We start from the raw sequence: 23,184 nt of genomic DNA on the forward strand, positions 1-23,184 counted from the left end.
CTATATTAAATTTACAGTAAATTGTAATGCATGTAAATTCATCAGACATGTTACAGTATTGGTACAGTATGATTTATTGACAGTATACTCTTTTATGCTTAGAATTGACAGAAAACCCCATATTGGTGGCCGTGGCCGTGTGCTGACCGACCAGCAAGAGAGGGCAGTGGTGGAAATGGTGAGGGCCAGGAATGATATACGGCTGTCAGAAATAAAGCAGGCAATTTAGGAGAACAATGACACCTTTGCCAATGTGGCATCCATCAGCCTACCAACAGTAGGCCGCCTTTTAAAGAGGCACCAGGTATCAATGAAACAAATTTACCTGGTGCCTTTTGAGAGAAACAATGACCGGGTGAAACAACTAAGGGCTGAGTATGTTCAGGTACAGCACTATATATTGTATTACTGTTACTATTTGATGCATCACTTACGTCATATGTATATTGGAACAACACTGTAAAAAGAACTAACCAAAATATATTTTTTAGAGGGTTATGGTGCTTGACGCTGATGTGAACCATCACAAGTACATTTTTGTTGATGAAGCGGGCTTTAACCTGGCCAAAACTCGTCGCCGTGGACGGAACATCATCGGCCAACGGGCCACTGTCCAAGTGCCTGGACAACGTGGAGGAAACATCTCCATGTGCGCAGCTATCTCTGAAGACGGTGTCGTAGGACGTAGGCCTTGGTTCCTATAATGCTGCACATCTTATTGAGTTTCTCAATGAAATTGAGCCGGCCTGTCAAGGTGAAGGGGTCACCTATGTAATTGTGTGGGACAATGTGAGGTTCCACCACGCAGAGGTAATTCAAGCATGGTTTCAGGCCCATCCCCGATTCATGACCCTCTACCTGCCTCCATACTCTCCTTTCCTCAACCCTATTGAGGAATTCTTTTCAGCATGGAGGTGGAAGGTCTATGATCGCCAACCCCTTGAGCATGCCACCCTCCTTCAGGCCATGGATGATGCATGTGATGACATCAGTGTAGACCAATGTCAAGCATGGATTCGTCACGCCAAAAGGTTTTTCCCAAGGTGCACGAACAATGATAACATTCATTGTGATGTGGACGAGAATCTATGGCCAAATGCTCAAGACAGGCTTGATCCAAATTAATGTAATGTGTGCATTAAATGTTATGTTTTGTTCTCATTTAGTTACATTTCATTATAGAAAGTATACCTATGTTACAATTATATCTGAAAAATAAAAACTACAGTAATTTGCCCAAATGATTGTAGAGGATGTCTTCATTGATCCTTCACTTGATTACACATATGATGGATATTTTGGAAATTATAGATTATGTAAATGTTGGGTAATGTAAGTGTATTGCCTAATGTGAAAACTGTGTAATCTGTCTTTTATAGTACTGTAGCCTATTAATTTCAGCACTTCTAAGGCCGATTTGAAACATGTATCTTGCATTCTTTGCTTTTGGATGAACTGATTGTTACTGTAAAAGTACTAAGTTGAAAGAAGATCATACTGTTGTGTTTCTGTGATTAAACCAAATGTTCTCATTACATATTACAATAATCTTGCTTTTGAAACAATGATTATGTGGACTGCTGTGTTACAAGTGTGATCAGTTTGGATTTTTGTACTAAGACTTTTGAAAATGTACACCTTACTTGTGAAAATAGTACCAAAGCGAATAAAAAAAACTGTAATGTCTTTAATGATAGAATGAACTACAATCCCACGAAGCAATAAAAAACTATGAAAAACAGAAATCTGATTTAATGATCAACAAAAATATAAGTAGCTTGAGAGTGTAGAAAGACCAACTCAATTGTGTCATTCACAGCACTTCATGGAAGTGTGTGTGTGTGTGTGTGTGAGCGTGTATTTATCACTTTGTGGGGACCAAATGTCCCCATAAGGATAGTAAAACCCAAAATTTTGGACCTTGTGGGGACATTTTGTCGGACAGCTTATAAATCATACTAAATTATGTTTTTTGAAAATGTAAAAATGCAGAAAGTTTTCTGTGAGGGTTAGGTTTAGGGGTAGGGTTAGGTTTAGGGGATAGAATATAAAGTTTGTACAGTATAAAAACCATTATGTCAATGGAAAGTCCCCATAAAACATGGAAACACAACATGAGTGTGTGTGTGTGTGTGTGTGTGTGTGTGTGTGTGTGTGTGTGTGTGTGTGTGTGTGTGTGTGTGTGTGTGTGTGTGTGTGTGTGTGTGTGTGCATGAGGGGGGGTCACTGCAGAGCTCTTTTGCTGCTCTTTGTGGACTGTGATTCTCTGATTGGTGGATATTAGCACTTCATCAACATGTAGTTTTCACCAGAAATTCCACTGTTGAACATAAATAAGTGAACTTGGATGGCTTATTTTTCATTTGAATGTGAGCCTCCAAGCAACCGCCCTATTACTGGCCCTCGTGGTCTGCTTCACCTGCATGATATATCTCTGTTAACTACAATCTAAAATGCACGTGGCCTGACATTTACATGTTAAAACCCTTTTAGAAATCATCAGTCTTTATTGATATTTAGAGAACCAAAGTAAATGATGATGCAGCATAGCTTGTCCGCTGCTGGACTTTTGTCACAAAAAACAAAATTTTGACATTTTATTGTTCACACTAACTATTTGCTTTGAGTTTAACAGTCTCTCCAACCCGCACGGCACTTGACGTATGTGGTTATGTTTAACTTGGCTCGCTATTTAGGCTTTTGGCGTTTTTGGATTGTTATTCTGGATTTAGCATTTTGTATTCAGTTTTTAAGCATCAGAAGATTTCTTGTTCATTTTTTTGATACAGCTACAACACTCCCCTGTGCTGCCCTTCCAACCTGTGCTGATAGGACAGGACTGCATCACTGCATAGGTCTTTTTCCATTCTAAGATTTTCATTTATTCAACCTCATTAAAGCAGAAATCTGAGCAGCAGATATGCAGCACAAAGTAAACAAAAATATGATTATTAATATTCATAATTATAACAATAATCATTTCAGTTTCAATAATCAATATTTTATAACAATGCAAAATGTACTGTAAATTGTAAAATACATGAAAAATATAATAATTTTAACAATATTATTTAAATTTATTTGTGTGTGTGTGTGTGTGTGTGTGTATGTGTGAGCGTGTATTTATCACTTTGTGGGGACCAAATGTCCCCATAAGGATAGTAAAACCCAAAATTTTGGACCTTGTGGGGACATTTTGTCGGATCCCCATGAGGAAAACAGCTTATAAATCATACTAAATTATGTTTTTTGAAAATGTAAAAATGCAGAAAGTTTTCTGTGAGGGTTAGGTTTAGGGGTAGGGTTAGGTTTAGGGGATAGAATATAAAGTTTGTACAGTATAAAAACCATTATGTCAATGGAAAGTCCCCATAAAACATGGAAACACAACATGTGTGTGTGTGTGTGTGTGTGTGTGTGTGTGTGTGTGTGTGTGTGTGTGTGTGTGTGTGTGTGTGTGTGTGTGTGTGTGTGTGTGTGTGATTTATTTAGAACTATTCACAGAAATATTTGTATCATTCTGACTCTGCGTCATTTTACAGTAAGTTTATAATCTGCTGTATATAAATCTTGCATTTTTAGTTCACTTATAATATACAGTACTACTTATAACATATTGGACCAAAAAGAAACACACAGCCATGTGAGTTCATGTATCATTAAATATGTTCATTTATGAGAATCATAATATATTAGTATGCATTACTTGACAATACACAGCTTTTGCAAAGTATACAGTAAAACATCATATACATGAGAGCCATGAACATAGTAAATGTCTTCATCAAAAACTTCAGTTCAAAACAGTTGCTGTCCAAAATGTCTGGAAAACTGGTCAAAGTGTACTTGTGAGGTCAGGATGTCTCCAAAGACTAGATCATGTGTGAGTTTTTATTAACTGTAGTCATTGACTTTTACGTCTTATCCACTGTCAGAGTTTCATAGCTTGACAGTAACAGAATGTTAACTGTGTGTGGGTGTGTGTATGTATGTGTGTATATGTGTGTGTGTGTGTGTGTGTGTGTATATGTGTGTGTATGTGTGTGTGTGTGTGTGTGTGTGTGTGTGTGTGTGTGTGTATGTGTATGTGTGTGTGTGTGTGTGTGTGTGTGTGTGTGTGTGTGCACGCGTGTGCATTTTCATGTCACTTAGATACTGTACAACCCCCTCTCTACACTATCAACTTACGTAAACAAAGAAATCACTAAAAAATATATTTTTTTCCTTTTCAGAATATCAAGTTCATGGCATAAAAAGGGTTAATAGCTTGTGAATATTATCTACTAAATATTGTACAAAAAAAAAAACTATACAACTATACAAATAACAGTAGAGCATACATATCACCAGTACCAAACATAGAAAGGTACCACATAAGTGATAACGCAGAACATTTTAGTTTGACTCGATAATAAGAGCCGATTTTATCTCATTTGTTTTGGAAGGATGTAACCTTGCGTTTTGTATACACTGGTAAATATAGCTGTGAAAACCATCCAAAGACAATTTTGGAAGTGTATTCAAATCAGGCTCTTATTCATTGTTTTTTTTATTTTTATTTTTTATATTATGGAATAAATGTACCTTTAATCACATCATCCCTCAACTTTACCTGTTTTATGTCTCATTTATAGTATCTACTGTAGATCTTTAAAGTCTGACCACACTATTTATTTGTCTTCATATCAGAACTCAAAGAACAATTAGGACAATTAAAAAACATGAAACCTTTTTTTTTTTTTTTCAGTCAGTTTTACAGATAAGCAGACGCCTAATCTTGGGGAATACTGGGTGTGTTGCATTTTAAATGTCTGCAAAATCTCAGATTTATTCTGTACATTTATAACAATGAATAGGGAACTTCTTCATAATGAAAATACAATTACAAATAATCATAAAGTGGTTAAAAATAATCCTCTATTTGTATAACTAAACTCATACTATAGCTAGTTATGGAAAAGAAGGTAGACTTCACACTTTAAAGATCACATCACCACAGTTAATATCAATGGCCTAAAGTAGCGGCTTATGATTCATAACATTATGATTTAATTTCATTATGATGTCATACCATTTTGAACCAATCAAAATACTTAATCAGTGAGGCATTGTCAAAAGATTTTCAATCTGAGAGGAAAGATTGCAAAAGACATGTTGGTTAGACCTAATTACCTAATTTTGGCATGTATTGGCTTAAAACCACAGATTGACTAAAGACTCTCTTTTTTACGATTCTATCATAATCATGCCTTGCATATGTTGCCATAAAACTATAAATAATATACACAAACAGTCAAAAGTTTGGACACACCTACTCTTTCTTTTTATTGCTTGGGCTGTCTATTTAATGCATTCATTTAGTGCAATTATTTATGTGAAAAATGATGTGTAATCATGGCCTTGACCTGTATCCTACCATCGGACCAAATCAAGTTTGATGTACCACGTTGATGCAGTAGGGGGCAGTCAGTGTTACAGGAACACACCTCGTCAAACCAACGAGCAGGCAACTCATCCTTCCACCAATGCGCTATTGCGCTCGAAGACATCTGGACCAAGCAGTCTCGAGTTTTTGTATCAGACAACATTTATGTATGAGAATTACATAGTGACCAAGAGAATAACTCTTATTATACAACTATAGCTATCTTTCTTTTTAAACACTACTGAAGGAGTCATTATAATGTTAGTTTTGGGAAGAAATGTTTACATAGGAACAATTTATTTTGGCCAACAAAATCACTTCATGCACTTATGCATAAGCCTTTTAATCAAAAGAACTTAATAATCATGAGTAGTAGTATATCCAGACTTTTGACTGGTCGTGTGCTGTATGTACTTTGAGCTTTGAAATATTCACTGTCCTAGAAGCCAACACATTAATCCTGCAGGATCATTTTCACGCAGATATAGTGACTCAGTAGCTTGTTTCTCTTTCATCCTTTGTGAAAAAAGACAGAAATCATAAAGAGACACCAGAAAGGATCACACTAACACGACTTTACATATATGTATACTTAACAGTAGGTGCAAATTCTGCAAAGTTGAAGATATGAAAAAATAAAAATCTTGATGGGAAACAAATTACTTACTATGGAAGGCAAAACTGCAAAAATGGTTGTCCTTCACCACAATTCTGATCAATGTTAACAACAACAACAACAACAACAACAACAACAACCATCCGCACCAACTTGTAGGTGCTTGGGTCATTATTGTGTCTTCCCTCCTGTTCTTCAAAGTTTCCCCTCTAGCATTTACCCCTCTTGTCACGTTGCTGGAACTTTCTTAGCCGACGGGCCCATAGGTCTTTCCAGGGGATAAGCAGGCTGCTTTTGTCCGCCACTACGCCGCTCTGACCTCTGGAGTCGTCGTCATCGGAACCCATGAGCAGGTACTTCCTGCCGGGTTTGATTTTCAGACACTTGCACGCCACGTCTTTAGCACGAACCCACAGGAGCTGGTCTCCTCTGCGAATGCGGTGTCCGCCCTGCTTATACACAGATATGATGTTGATGGTGAATTTCCACCATTCGCCCGCCTTGTCTCCTTTTAGTACGTGAATCTGGACAACTATGGGTAGAAACAGACAAACACAGTGACGTTAGAAGCCAGCAATACCAGAATACATGGAAAGAGTCAGAAGGCATAATACCAAGGGCGTAGATTTGTCTTGAATATTGGGGGGGTTGCAGCATGAAGCATTTACTTGTTTCCATTGATCATGGTATAAATGTGTGTGTGTGTGTGGGGGGGTTGTACTTGCTTGTTTTGATTGAGGGGGTTACCTCGAATTATAGAAAATTGTAATAGGTTACTTCTGACAGCGTGTGGGTCAATATCAATATATGTTGACAAACGCATCTCTTGAAATTTTTTAATCATGGAAAAGCTTGCAAATAGCCAAAAGAAAAAAAAGCCATTTGTCAACCTTTAATGATATGAAATGGCTTGAATACTTATTTTATTTATTTATTTTGTTATCCCCATTTCTCCCCAATTTGGAATGCCCAATTCCCACTTCTTAGTAGGTCCTCATGGTGGTGCGGTTACTCACCTCAATCCGGATGGTGGAGGACAATTCTCAGTTGCCTCCGCTTCTGAGACCATCACTCCACGCATCTTATCACGTGGCTCATTGTGCATGACACAGTGGAGACTCACAGCATGTGGAGGCTAATGCTACTCTCTGTGATCCACGCACAAATTACCACAAGCAATTTGGTTGCTTAGGAGACCTGGCTGGAGTCACTCAGCATGCCCTGGATTCAAACTCGCAACTCCAGAGATCCCATTTTTTATTTTATTTTTTAATAAAAGCATAAGTGTAAAGCAGAACAAGTGTGCAAAAAAGCTAAACAAAATTATTATTATTAATTTAAATAATTTTCATGGCATTGGTATTATTGGTATTAAAACCCTTTTATTTTTTATGTTTTAACGTTTTTTCAAATACAAAAAAGTTGTGGAAAATAATTTTTAAAGCCAAAATTCAGAGACTGCTAAATTATCCATATAGTGATTTTCCCCAGTTATTGCCCAAGTTATTAATTAACATTTTGACTAATATTTTCACACAAAAATATATGGTATTTGTGACAAAGAGGGCGTGGCCGGGCCGTGACGACGCACACCTGGCGCTGGGAGGGGGATAAAAATGAGCAGAGAGAGACACAGGCCGCTGTGTGTGGGGGGGTGCGCGTGCGTCTATGTGTTTTATATTATGTTTAAGTTCTTTTAAGTCATTAAAGTTATGTTGACTGTTGTACCATGGTAACCGGCCACGTGTGTCTGTCTCTCTCGAACTGGCGCTCCCAGCACGTCTTTATCCCCCTCCCAGCTCATTACGACGATTCAGCGCTGGCGTGCGTCGTCACGGCCCGGCCACGCCCTCCTCCTCGTAACAGTGTTGTATCCCAATGAACCCTCAACATGTGGCGTTGTAAACCATTTAACCCCTCATTAGTGTTAACTTGCTTCATTCGTGAAACAGAATTAAATACAAGAACAAAAGCCAAGTTGTCCTTTATTAATAAAAATGAATGTATATATGTTTCAAAATGTTTACCCTCAGCGTTTATAGGCAAAAACTGAACTGAATGGAACATTTTAATATTTTATAAGCTGGAAAGTCAACTTTTTTTTTTAAAGTGTGTTTTAAGGTGCACACTACAATTGCACATCAATTACTTCATGAATGAACCAAGAATTGCTACTGAGAATGTGTAGTTAAAGATGCATATTGAGATAGGTTGTACTTGTAATGAGTGTTTTTATAAAAATAAATGAACTGAATGAATAAAATATTAAATAAAAAATGAACAAATAAAGAATTATTTTAATGACATCTCAAGCACAGTCCTTGAAAACAGATACAAATGCTCGAAAAGTCCTTGAAGGTCCTTGAATTTAAATTTGAAGCATCTGTACGAACCCTGGATTGACCACAATGCATGTTGCCAAAGAAACACCTCTCTTTTGTCTCCAGATATTGATAAAAAGGAAAAGACGAATCATCTTTTTTATCATTTGTGTTTAAAATTGAGCCTTTAATCGCCGATAGGCAAAGCACTTTAAAAAGTTAATCTGAGAACCACCCATGGGAAAGAACAATCACAAATGAGATCTCTTTTCTACCTCATTTTGTTGATTAAATGAAGAACAAATTGAGATCTTTGCTTAAAGCATAGTTCTCCCCTCATCATTTACTCACTCTCATGGCATCCCAGATGTGAATGACTTTCTTTCTTCTGCTGAACACAAACAAACATTTTTAGAAAAATATTTCAGCTCTGTTTGTCCATACAATGCAAGTCAACAGGGTCAACTCAAAAAAGCATATTAAGGCACATTCAGCCTTATCTCCGGAAAATTACGTGGCTGTGGTGAGCATAAAAGTAATCCATAAGAATCCAGTGGTTAATCCATGTCTTCAGAAGTGATATGTGTGGAGCGGAGGGGGGCGGGGCCGGGTCGGAATATCGCGCGCCCAGTCCCCAATCGGCCTGATGAGGCGCGCGAGGGATAAAGGCGGCCGGTGACGATTGTTTGAGAGAGAGAGAATTACGGGCATGTCCGTCATGTGTGTTTGTTTATGTTGTGTTTTAAGTTTCTTATTAAATTATTATTTATGTTGACAAGCCGGTTCTCGCCTCCTCCTTGCCCATCCTTTAACTGTTTTACAATATGATAGGTGTGGGTGACAAACAGATCAATATTTAAGCCCTTGTTTCACTATCAATCTCCGCTTTTACTTCCACATTCTTCTTCTTTTGTTTTTGACCATTCGCATTCTTTGTGCAAAGTAAAGAAATACTTAAATATTGATCTTTTTCTCACCCACACCTATCATTTTGCTTCTGAAGACATGGATTAAACCACTTGAGTCTTGTATGGACCTACAGAGCTGAAATATTCTTTTAAAAATCTTTTGAGTTCAGCAAAAGAAAGAAATTCATACACATCTGGGATGGCATGAGGGCGAGTAAATGATGAGAGAATATTCATTTTTTTATTTTTTATTTTATGAGACAAAATTGATACATAACTGATAAGCCTCTTGAGCTATGGGAGTGATTCTTAGCAATACACATTTCCTCACATGGGCAGAAACTATAACCACTAACATGAGCCACTAACATGCAAAATCTTTCAGTTGCAAAAGAAAGGAACTCTCTGGGAATCTTTCCCAGTACCTGGATAAATCTGGAAAGCGTTTGCCACCCGCATGGCATTTTTGAGGTTTAGAACTGGATTCAGACAGGAAATGTGCCAGTTTTACGGCATTAAACCATCAAAGGGGAAGATTTGATAGATTGTGAAACTTTACAGTAAAGTTCTACTTGTTAAAATGAGTTAGCTGATACATTTTAATACATTATTAAATAACATTAAAATACATATTTAATACATAATTACTAATAAAAAAAATCTTTTGAAACTATCATTAACCAAGATTAACAAATGCTGTAAAAATGTATTGTTCAATGTTAGTTTATGATACCTCATGTATTAAATAATGTTAGCAAATGAAACCATTTTGAAAAGTGTTAACAATATATTAAAATAAAAAGATCTCAATATTACCACATTTTATGAATTTGAAATTAACAATTTTTCAGTATATTTGTATCTTTATATTATATGTATATTCAAGAAGAAAGACATCTTTTGTTGATGAAATCTAAAAAAAAATAAGGTTTGTTTCAAAAACAAGAAAGGGGTAAAAAATTGCCAATGGGGTGAGAAATGTATTTGTTTTACATTTGAATTAAGTCAAAAAAAGAATTCTTCAATGCATTGAATTTTTTTCTTCTTGTTATATTTATAAACATGATAAAAAAAACACATATTTGAAAAAATCTCAAACCAGACTAGGCTTAGCTGGTCTAAGTTGGTCACCGAGCCTGGCCAAACTGGAGCTCAGCTGGTTTAGCTGGGAAGCAAGCTGGTGCCCCAGCCTCACCAGTTAAATGGCAAAGCACACCCTGAGTGAGGACGTTTTAGGCTCATCGCTGTCTCCTGCTGCGAAGAGACACGATCGGGTCAAGAGTGAGACCTGGAGCAGAATTCTCACGCTGCTCTTGGACCGGGCACCACCAGCCGGGCCCAGACATCTCATGAGGTCGATACACGATTCTTCTGGAACTTTCTCTGTGGCTGCTATGATTAACAGTTCACTCCCCCTGTTCCCGGGCCACAGTACCCTCCACACACCCCTCTTTTGTTTTTATCACTTGTTATTTGGCTGGAGAAGAAGGCTCCAACCCAGAGAAATGGAAGCGATGAATGGCCAGGCTGTGGGAGTGCGTTCTGCTCACACCAACACTTCCCTTTTTCTTCCCTCAAATTGGGTGCAATTTGCTCACCGCCTCCCCCCCACCACTGTTCAATTGGGACAATCCATTCAGCAATCAGGGGCGCTCCTTGCCTCTCTGTTTCTAAAGAGAATGTTAAAGAAAGCGAACTCAGAACAAAAGAGCACTTCCTGTGTCATTTTCGCACAATGCTGTAATGGCATATTTCTTAAACATGTTATGCCACTGGTTCACGGATTAATTGCTATAGGGTGCGTGTGAGTTTTTCAGGGCATCACAGAAATGACTCACGGTTATGGACTTGGTCAATTCTTGCAAAATGCATAATAGAGGCCTTTCCCCCTCTGGGCATCTCACAAATCTCTCTATGTGAATCAGCTTCACTTCAAGTACAGATTACCTTGCGTCTGTTTAAACTGGTCTGACTCTGGGCGTTCTCAGCCGGTTGGTACTAGTTACTAGTTATACATATCGTGGCAGTTCTGATGTGAAGTGTCCACTGTGTGGTGCTAAAAGCGAGTTAAATGCTCTCCCAAATAGATGAGGTTTTTAATGCTCTTTTGAGTTTTAATTCAACAAAACCTACCTACCTATATCCTCAACCTTAAACCTAAACCTAACTTACAAAAACTAGATGTAAGATGAAAAATGCAATTTCTGAAGCACCCACAGTCCATCAGTAGAGCTGCTGCGCAATTAGATCGTATTTGAAAAAGTGTGTAAATGTACTGTAGTTGGTTATGTAATTCAGCCGTTGAAATGTATCACCTTTAAGTCATGTGATGAGTAAAAGTGTTTAGATATGATTATGAACTGATTGTCTGACATTTTACGCAGGATTTGTGTAGAAGAGAATAAGATGAATTGTCGTTATAGCACCTCTAATGGTGCGTTCACATACAACATGAAGCAAGGGTTTCGCACGGCGTGATTACATACAAAGTCAATGCAAAGGTGCAAATAAATGCGAATGAATGAAGTGAATGGCACGACTCGAACACGCGAAATCGCTTCATTCGCTTCATTCGTTGAAATGTTTCAACTCGAGCGAGAAATTAGCTTGACACGTTGTCGTAACAGCCAATCAGCATTGAGATTGCCCGGATGTCACTGACGTTCTGACGTAGTAGCAGAAGAAATCTGGAAAAATGGATGAATAAATTGTTGTAGTGGTGTGTGGGCACCTGGGATTGTATGACACAATGTCATACATGTACAGAGCTGCAAGAGTGCATGCTGCCATTAAAAAAAAAAATGGTGGAAATACCAACTACAAAGATATTCTGAAATTCATGTGCATTTTATGCTCAAATTTGTGCAAACTTTCATGCCACAATAAGTCTTCACAGAGGACTATTATGTTGCAGGGAGAGATTGCTCTTTCATACAGTAGCTCATGAAATTCTCAGTTACATAAAATACAAATTTTAAAGGGATAGTTCATCCAAAAATGATGATTTTTAGAAGAATATCTCAGCTCTGTGGGTCCATACAATGCAAGTGAATGGTGACCAAAATTATGAAGCTCCAAAAAGCACATAAAGGCAGCATAAAAGTACTCCATAAGAGTAATCCAATATATAAGTCAATTTTACTATCGATCTCCACTTTCACATTTTTCTTATTTTGTTTTTAGCGATGTGTTCTTCATGCATATCGCCACCTAGTGGGCAGGGAGAAGAATGTACAATAAAAAAGGATTTAAATATTGTTGTTTATCACCACACCTACGATATCACTTCTGAAGACATGGATTAAACCACTGGAGTCTTATGGATTACTTTTCTGCTTCGTTTATGTGCTTTTTGGAGCTTTAAAATTGTGGTCACCATTCACTTGTCATATGTGTGTACAGAGCTGAGATAAAACTCTTTGTTTGTGTTCTGCAGAAGAAAGAAAGTCATCCACATCTGGGATGGCGTGAGAGTGAGTAAATCATGAGAGACTGTTCATTTTTGGGGTGAACTATCCCTTTAACTTGGTCTCAGATGTTCCTTCTAAAATCCCTATACAATGAATGCAATTAGACAAGTTGCTGACATAAAGTACAAATATAGCTCTTATAAAATAAATGTAAATTTTGCCTAGCTAAGATAATTTGGTCTTAGTCAAATTTGATAAGAAATATTTGAGTTCATATACTATAAAAAAAAAACAGACTTTGGTATCTTGGCAAATCTGAGCCCAGTTTGAGACATTATTGAGATCTCTTCTAAAACTAGGGGAGACATATAGATTAGATTACTTGGGTCTTTTTCATGTGGAAAAAATGAACTCTGGAGACTTCAGTAAAAGTCTCAGTAAAAAGAGAAACTCTAATTTTCATCTGGCTTATTTTACATTTTTGTTAATTTTATTGTAATCATTTCTGTTTATTAAATTCAGTAATAATAAACAATTAATAGATATGTACAATAACAGCTTAGAGGTAAAAGCTAAGAATATTTTAAAGTGTCTATAGGGCCAGTTAAATCCTTGTCTGCAAGTTAAACCCCTTCTTTACATGTGGCAACACAGCACAGACAGCAAAACAATCCATCACCAAAGCATCATTAGAACGACTGAAAAGAATGAAGCTACTTTTATTCTCGTTCATGACAATGTGAAAAGAGATAGAGAGAGCAAGAGTGAGAGAAAGAGTTAGAAGGTGAGGCAGTGAGGGATTTCTCTCTTTTGATCGAGAGTGAGAGAGAAATGGATTCAAAAAGAGGAAGAATCCCATGGATTTGCCAGGCGTCCCGCTGGGTTTCTGTGTCTGCGGTCAGTGTGCTGGAACACGACACACACGCTGTACACAAGCCGGCCTCTAATCTAATTAGTAAGCTTGATTACCACACTGAAGCAGAAGTGAGCTCCCCACTGGGACACCCTACGCCTGGTCGCTTACGGCGGGGCAGTGTCTGCTGCCTTCACTGTGTGTGGCAATGCTAAGAAGCTGCATACACACACTGACGCACACACACGGTTGTTTGATTAATTGTCATTCACCCCCACCCAAGAGTAGGAGAATGTGACCCTTTAGGATTGCTGTCTCCGTAGCGATGGACAACAAAAGCGGATCAACAGGGAGCATTTCTTTTTTTCTCTAGTCTCCCTGTCTGTCTGTCTGTCTGTCTGTCTGTCTGTCTGTCTGTCTGTATGTCTGTCTGTCTCATTCACCAATGCTGGGCAGATGTAGAACTTGATCCTAGCAATCACATACACATACTTTACTCGTCAAAGGTTTGGACATGTTTTCATTTAAATTTCTTATTATCGTAAAAGCTTCTAATCTAATGGTTTATGCTTGATTACATCAATTTTGTTTTGTTTTTTAATTTTTGGCGGCTATATGATTCCCAAACTTTCATTTGTAAGTTCATAGTTTTGATGAATTTACTATTATTCTAATGTGGAAAATATTAATAGTGCTGGCCTGTCCCTTATTACATTAAGTGACGTGTCAGGAAATCGAAATATTTCTAAAACAGCCTCTCAATTGTCCAAAGGAAATTGTCAAAGGAGAACAATAACATGTCATGCTCTCTTTTGCCATTATTTGAACACTTTCATAAAGACATACATAGGAAATTAAACTCAGACAAAAGTAAACAAGGTGAGTTACTCTGCATGGCTAATGATAGGGATAGTTTACCCAAAAATATGATATCTTAAATACTGTTGCCATGGCAATGCATTAAATGTCATCATTACTTTTTGTGCATATTCACATGTTCTGTCATCATTTACTCACCCTCATGTTGGTATAAACCACTATGACTTTCTTTACATGGTAGAACACAAAAGATGTTAGGCAGTTGTGGCAGGGCGGAGGGCGGGCCGGGTTGTGATCATACACATCCGGTCCCTTATCAGGCTAATCAAGCCTCCGAGAGGGATAAAGGCCGACTGCGGAGGATTGTGCGGGAGAGAGAGATAGTTTACGGACATGTCCGTCATATGTGTGTTCGTTGTCTTTTAAGTTTATCATTAAAACTATTATTTATATTGTCTCGCCTCCTCCTTTCCATTGAACCCCTTTACAGCAGTATGTTAGTCTCAGTCACCATTCACTTTCATTGCAGCTATTTTTCATACAATGGACGTGAATGGTGACTCTGACTAAAAGTTTCTTTTGTGTTCCACATAGGAAAGAAGGTCATACCAGTTCAGAACAACATGAAGGTGCATAAAAGATTCATTAAATTCTGTAGTTTTGTCGGAACAGTTTCTGAATATGTTAGCGCTATACACCAGGACAAAACTGAAAATAGGGAACCTTGAGATTTTGGAGCATGTTTAGCTGCCTTAAAACGTAATTGGAACCATTTCTCATCACGCTATAATTGGTGAATCGCAAAACCATTTGAACAGCTGATGGAAGGAACAGCATGGATTTGTAGGCTCTTTCTAAAGAGTCTGTACCCGCTTCCTTATGATACAGTAGGTCTGTGACGACTGTGCAGGCAAAACAAATCTAATCTATACCAGTAAAGCTGTCTGATTTTGACTAGAGCAGAGTCATTTCTTGTATGAAAACCAATGGGCCAAACTCTACACATCTCATAACCCCATCTCATAACTATTTGAATGTTGCATTATGCAAAGATGACTTTTTGCTATAGAGTTTGCTGTTTGTTTTAACTGTGCAGTAAGAAGGACAATCATGAGGCCTTTCTCTCATGTGTAACCCAATGATGAAGGGCCTGGCTGAATGGGAACACCCCACCCGGTGAGATTTATACCGCAGTCAAAACGGCTTACTCAGTGTTACCTGCCCAATATAACACCAACATGATGAACGACTTCCTTATAGGAACAGGCTCAGAGCATGAACGCTTATGGCTGAGAGTGAACAGAAACTAATGAAACTTAATATCTCAGCTTTAAATGACCATAGGAGATAGAGAGGCCTACAATCTTTTCCTCTCTACTTTCTCTAACTCTGAATTGTTTTTGTCAATCGAAAATAGAATGAAATCTACATGAATAAATTTTCATTAACTGAACAAAAAAATTATAAAAACAAAAATTGAAAAACTGAAACTAAATTAAACTAATTTTCATGACTCCAAAACCAACTAATTAAAAATGTCAAAGACTAAAAAAGCCTCTAAGATAGCGATACCACTACATGTCCATGAGAAATGTACTGATATAGTGTAGGTTATAAATTAATAAAACTAAAATAAAACCTAAATATATAGAAATATTAATACTGCATAACTAAAATTGTCGATCATGATTGAAAACTAACAAGAAATCAAGCTAAACTGAAAGAACAAATTGAAAAAAAATGTATACATACAGTTGAACTCAGAAGTTTACATACACAAAATACATTTAAACTCAGTTTTTCACAATTTCTGACATTTATTCATAGAAAACATTCCCTGTCTGAGGTCAGTTGGGATCACTACTTTATTCTATGAATGTGAAATGTCAGAATAATAGTAGACATTTCATCACATTCCCAGTGCGTCAGAAGTTTACATACAATTTGTTAGTATTTGGCAGCATTGCCTTTAAATTTTTTAACTTGGGTCAAATGTTTTGGGTATTCTTCCACAGGCTTCTCACAATAAGTTGCTGGAATTTTGGCCCATTCCTCCAGACAGAACTGGTGCAACTGAGTCAGGTTTTCAGACCTCCTTGCTCACAAAAGTTTTTTCAGTTCTGCCCACAAATGATATCCGATTGAGGTCAGGGCTTTGTGATGGCCACTCCAATACCTTGACTTTGTTGCCCTTAAGCCATTTTGCCACAAGCTTTAACTTCCTGGCTGATGTTTTGAGAATTTGCTTCAATATATCCACATCATTTTCCTTCCTCATGATGTCATCTATTTTGTGAAGTGCACCATTCCCTCCTGCAGCAAATCACCCCCACAAAATGATCCATGCTTCACAGTTGGGATGGTGTTCTTCGGCTTGCAAGCCTCACCCTTTTTCCTCCAAACATAACGATGGTCATTATGGCCAACATCCGAGAACATTTCTCCAAAAAGTACGATCTTTGTCACCGCGTGCACTTACAAACTGTAGTCTGTCTTTTTTATGGAGGTTTTGGAGCAGTGGCTTCTTCCTTGCTGAGCAGCCTTTCAGGTTATGTGGATATAAGACTCGTTTTACTGTGGATATAGATACTTGTCTACTGGTTTCCTCTAGCATCTTCACAAGATCCTTTGCTGTTGTTCTGGGATTGATTTGCACATTTCACACCAAACTACGTTCATCTCTAGGAGACAGAATGTGTCTCCTTCCTGAGCGGTATGATGGCTGTGTGGTCCCATGGTGTTTATACTTAGGTACTATTGTTTGTACAGATGAACGTGGTACCTTCAGGCATTTGGAAATTGCTTCCAAGGATGAACCAGACTTGTGGAGGTCCACAATATCTTTTCTGAGGTCTTGGCTGGTTTCTTTTGATTTTCCCATGATGTCAAGCAAAGAGGCACTGAGTTTGAAGGTAGGCCTTAAAATACATCCACAGGTACACCAATTCAGTACAACTCCTATCAGAAGCTAATTGGCTAAATGCTTGACATCATTTTCTGGAATTGTTCAAGCTGCTTAAATGCGCTTTTATTTTAGTGTATGTAAACTTCTGACCCACTGAAATTGTGATTTAGTAAATGAAAAGTGAAACAATCTGTCTGTAAACAATTGCTGGAAAAATTACTCTATAGTTTGCTAATATTAAATCTGTGGAGTGGTTAAAAAAATGAGTTTGAATGACTTCAACCTAAGTGTATGTAAACTTCTGACTTCAACTGTATATATACATAAAATCAACACTAAAATAACCTCTCTCCACTACTACATCTGCTCTATTCTCTCATTTGTCTTTGTGGCTGCTGATGCAGTCTTTATCTCTATTAGTATTATCTAATATTTCTTCCTCTGATGGATGCCCGAATATGTTTTTGGAACCCGATGTGATGAGAGAGATGGGGAAAGTGATTGTACTGTAAATGACTCATTTAAAGTAATGAGTTGTAAGGAGATATTAATATAGATAAGGTGCTTCATATTAATGAGGAGAGTGTACTTTAGATGACCTGTGTGGTTGAGAGCTGCAGCGAGTGATAAATTGGACGTACGGGTGTCTCTCTGTGTGTGCATAGCCCTGATAATTTGTGCAGTAATTTGGCGAAGCAAAACCCTTGAAGCAATCCATAGTAAGTGTAACATGAATATTATGATTTGGCTATTTTAGTCTTGGTGTACTAAAAGTTGTGTGTCTATTTAGACTCCAAAAGTGCCTGAGAAAATATAAACTGTATGTGTTGCTTATGGTGTAGTTCATGTGTTACGAGTGGCTCAATATGTGTTTGATAGCCAGTTGGAAGTACTGGTGGAAGTAATGAATCCTGTTCTATATTTGTTGAATCATCTCTTTGATGATCTTTTGATGACTAACTGTACGTTCACACCAGAAGCGGCGAGAGCGTCAAAATTCGCTCTGGCTGCCCTGCCTTCGATGCTCAAGGACGCTCGTGGACGCTCTGACGTAGTTGAAATAGGCGGCAACGTTTGTTCAGAATGCTTTGTTTTGTGAACTATATTTAAAGGGGCCACAATTTAAACATCCAGACATGTCGACCGTTTACTTTTTGCCAACCTATCACAAGTAGCGTATATCCTCATGAACTCTTTAAAATGTGAAAATAAGAAATCGATCGATGGCACAAAGTAATTAAAATGATAGTTGTTTGTTATCAAAATAAAATACATTTGTAATAATAACTGTGGTCTTGGTCATATATTACAGGGAAACCCGTCACGGCAATAATTCGTTTCTCCTCCATTTTATCTTCGGAACGAATGTTTGGTGGGAACCAAAGTTTACACGGTTGTGTTCTCTAGACTTCGCTAGAGCGGAGAACTTCTATATTACAATAGGTTGCCGCCGAACCGCGTCACAGCTCATTACCATAATGTTGACTGCACTTGAACTTCCATCTGATGCCCACGCCGACCAAGACTCGCCGCGCTGCTTCTCGCCACCGAGAGACGCTGGCTGTCATTGAAAATGAATGACTTCCGGTCAATTTGACGCTCTCGCTGCCTCTGGTGTGAACGTACGGTAATACATCAAAGAATCAAGTAGAAGCTATTCTTGTAATTGTCTTGAAAATGTGACACTATCTGGGCATTTTGTAGGTCCATTTGTGATAGATACACGTGCCGGGTCGCTAAAGATGAAACACCCATGCATGTAAGGGGTAAATCTCATCCATGTTAATCTGGTTTATTGTCCTAGCCCAGCACAACTGCAACAAGATGTTAGCTGCATCCTAATTTGCATATTTACAAAATTGCTTCTTGATACCATTGACCACTTTGTCTAAGACTGTCAGTTTCAAATCGGCTGTGGTTCCTTTTGCCTGCATTTGTTGGCACTTTTCTTCCACTAACATTTTTTACAAATTAACCATTGCAAACTCCTCCTCATTCATTAAGTCGTGGGCAATTTTATTATAGGTTTGCAAAGATATGAACGATTATCATCCAGGCAGTTTTTGCACAGAACTTACAATGATTTTGGGATGCATACTAAAATGGATAGCGAATTGGGATGCTAAGTCCTGTCGATTCTTCATGTAGAATTTTCACTTATAATGAGGTCCGAAAAATGTTTGATGCTGGAAACGTGTTGCATTGCGCCTGTTTTGGACGCTGTCTGTCTGCCTCTCTTTTTCTTCAGCTTGGCAGTGCAGGCCTCACTCTTGGACGCGACAAATCTCAGATCTCTTTCCAGACTTGAAGCCAGTCAGAAATGAGTTGAGATGATGTCACACTGAGTAATCAAATCAAACTTTTCCCTCACTCTGCAAACTGCCAGAGGATCCATAAACAGTTTGCAAGCAAAGCTTTCATACTGTGGCCTGATACAAGGTGTTATTTTTGAGTAGACGCACTTTAGACGCCACATCGGTTTTAAAGGGGTAGTTTACCACAAAATTTAAATTCTGACATAATTTACTCATCCTCATGTTTTTTCAAACCCATATGGCTTTCTTTCATCCACTGAACACAAAAAGAGATGTTAGACAGAACGTTAGACTCAGTCGTCTATCACTTACATTGCATCTTATATGCATACAATGACATCGAATGGTGACTGGGGCTAACATTTTGCCAGAAATAAAGACATGTGAACCTTAAACTCATAATTAAATTCTTTAACTTCTATAAGCACTTTATTATATAAACTATATTGGTATTAAAGCAGTGAAATCTATGAAATCTGAGCTTCCAACAGGAACCAGCTGTCCCCTTTGTCCTCAGTGATGCTGCAGGGCAGTTTGAGCGTGTCCATCTGGAGATACCTGCTGTGTTCACACGCTTTGATGCTATAACATAAACGTTTATCCCCTGAATAAGCTGTCAGGGCTATAAGAGAGGGCGAGGCACAGAGCAAGAGAATAGACCCAGAAAGAAAGATGTCTCACACAACATTAGTGAAAAGACATCTTGTGTTTCTTAGACAAGGTTGTAAATTACTCGAGTAATTATGCGTTATTACTAAACTTAAGTGATATTTTGGGGGAATTATACTTTTCTTTAGAGCCATTGAAACAGAATCCTTCAAATGAAACAGATAAGTACTTCTAGTTATTTACATTTTACAGCTAAGAATGATACTTTCTAGATAAAGTTCAAGCAGAATACTGGCACAGTACCCATCATTTAATTACATTTACTTACCAAAATCTTTTTTGCAGTATTTTTTCATGGTGACTTTCATCTTGCCTTTTGAGGTCTTGCAGTGGGAGTCACAATCTAAAAAGAAAACAAACAACATATTAGAGAAATGGGGCAAGGAAAATTTTTTATATATGTACAAAATTAAGAAATTAGTATTTAGAGGTTGGTTTTGGCGAAACAAAATATTCTCACTCTGTTTAAAATGAGTGGTGTCAAAATCTGCAATGTTTGTATACGGTATCTTAGACAAAGATGGATTTGGCTGTGATACACATTTAACCGGTCCTGCTTGACCCACTCTGTGCGGGATTCGAACCGGCGTTTCCGGCATGGGAGGTGGGTATGCTAACGAGTAGGCTAAAGGCTACAGCCCCTAGTGCCAGTCGCTAGTGCGCCCCTTGAGGCCAGGGGAGTGAGGTTTACATACAGCTGGCTACTGTTACACTCACCCCCTAAACCTCACTCCCATCCGGGTCACGGCACCACTGTAATTGACCCTGCTCAACCCACTCCAAGCGGGATTCAAACCTGCGTCTCTGGCATAGGAGGCGGGCACGCTAACGAGGAGGCTAAAGGCTACAGCCCCTAGCGTCAGTCGCTAATGTGCCTCTTGAGGCCAGGGTGTGAGGTTTTATAAACTGAACAGCTACCTACCCGCTGGCTCCCGTTACACACATACTGTATACAGTGGCCCCAAAAATTATTTGTACACTTTAGACACACTTAAAAATGTATGAATGTCATTGTACTAGAAAAAACCAAGTGGCATTTACTTTCAAGAAAGACAGCACAAGCACACTTTTCAAGCAAAATGTTTCACAAAAATAAGTCGCTTTTTTGGTTTTAAAAACTTGTCCACAGATAATGTGATGAACTACACCTGAGGTTACTCTACTAGGACACCTGTGTGAACTTGAGGGGAACTGACTTCATACTGTACATCCAATAAAAATAACTTAGGGAACAATTGGTTAAAAGTAAATACAAAATTAGCTAAAGCCGCCATAAGTCAGTCAGGTAAGTCAGTCATAGTCAGTAATTTCCAATGGAGAGTCACACAGGGGCTGCGTGGGCTTGCGACCTTCTCTAGATGCAACATTTTCAAATCCGATTTTGAGCTTCGGCTGCGTTTAAATATTTCACCTCGTGTGACAAGACCGTATGCGACTGCCCGACCAGATGTATTCATGCAAAACTATCAGTCGGAAATGATTGTTTATGTTGTATATAGGCCTGTATGTCTCGAAAGACAATTTTATTTTTGCACCTTACGAGGTCAACTTTAGGTTTTACAGCGCCTAGAATGACTTAGTAGGCCAAACCTTGAGTGACAATCCTTGCCACAGTAATTGCAAGTGAATGCGGTTACAGCTCCAGAGGTATTCGCTGCTTTTTCTTTGCGTCGCTCCCTCTTGGGCTACCAGACGGAGTGTCTTTTCTCCTCACCTCTCCTGAGACCTATTTTCACAGCCTGCTGCCAACAGAGCCTGTCGCCGGAAGTTTGCTCCCAGTCAACCGGGTTGATATCGCAGCTCTTCATATCCCATTTACAGACATCTTTAAAGTGCAGGACTGGCCGATCAGTTGCTTGTGTGCCTGACGCCAGCTGAAGACATCTTTGGGTATTCTGCCATCCTGCATGCGACGCACATGTCCAAGCCATCTCAGGCACCTTTGACTGAGTAGAGAGTACATGCTAGGAATGTTGGCTATGTTGAGGACTGAGGTGTTGGGAATGCGATCTTGCCATCTAATACCGAGGATGCGTCTGAGACAACGGAATGCGCCCATCAAGAACGGTGTTCTTGATGGGCGTATGTTGCCCAAGACTCAGACCCATAGAGGAGGGTGCTAAGGACACAGGCACGGTACACCTGAACTTTTGTGTTGAGCGTTAGGGATATGTTCACACATACTCTTTTGGTCAGCCTGAACATAGCTGTAGATGCCTTCCCAATGCGCTTGTCAATCTCTGTGACAAGGGACAAATTGCAGGTGATGGTGGAACCCAAGTAGGTGAAGTCCTGAACGGCTTCCAGGGTGTAATATAACAGTCAAACGCAAATTTCGGAGACAGCGAAAAGGAAAGAAGCAAAGTTACTTTTGCAAGAAGATTGTAACACCATTTGTTTGGTTTGATTTTGTGTTATTTGTTCACACTCTTTTCAACGTGGCTTAATTGTCCAAATACTTTCTGGGGAAACTGTATTCACATCCTTCACACATTTAAAGAGAGTTACATTAGAATGAATTAAGGATTATTGGGTATTTAATGATTTAATCTTAACTTAACCAAGTAATTTCCTCATCCTAATTAACACGTCCTTACATATGCCCACCCCTTCACTGCCCCAACCTTACCAATGTCAATGCAGGGGGCAAAAAGGTCATTCAAACACAGAACACAGCTGTCACAATGCCTGCAAGAGTGAATCCTTGTTTAAAAGCTGCTTTTCACATTTAAACCTCAGAGGCACGATGATTTATAGCTCTTGTATTTAGGCGGCTCTATCTGACACCTCTGTAGAGACCTGAACCTCAAATGAGCCAAAGGGCCTCAGCGATAGTGTTCTCTATGTCAGCCACCTTAAAATGGCTCCTTTCCCTTACCAAATTTCACTACTGCCTAAAAAAATTGGAACCTGAGAGTCTCTAATCACAGCTACTTCACATAG

General features: G+C 38.5%; 1 protein-coding gene across 1 annotated transcript in view; it reads right to left on the bottom strand.

Annotated features, from left to right (window-relative positions):
* Positions 1–3,691: 3,691 nt before the first annotated feature.
* Positions 3,692–23,184, bottom strand: part of LOC127647842 (netrin-1-like) — a 63,430-nt gene continuing 43,937 nt past the window's right edge. Inside the window, exons 6-7 of the mRNA XM_052132331.1 lie at positions 20,510–20,584; positions 3,692–6,573 (exon numbers count right to left, since the gene is read on the bottom strand). Of these exons, the coding sequence (XP_051988291.1) occupies positions 6,251–6,573; positions 20,510–20,584 (398 nt within the window). The 3' untranslated portion in view covers positions 3,692–6,250. The remainder of the gene's footprint in view (positions 6,574–20,509; positions 20,585–23,184) is intronic.

This window comes from Xyrauchen texanus, chromosome 8 (genome assembly GCF_025860055.1).
Source record: "Xyrauchen texanus isolate HMW12.3.18 chromosome 8, RBS_HiC_50CHRs, whole genome shotgun sequence".
NCBI classification, from domain to species: domain Eukaryota; kingdom Metazoa; phylum Chordata; class Actinopteri; order Cypriniformes; family Catostomidae; genus Xyrauchen; species Xyrauchen texanus.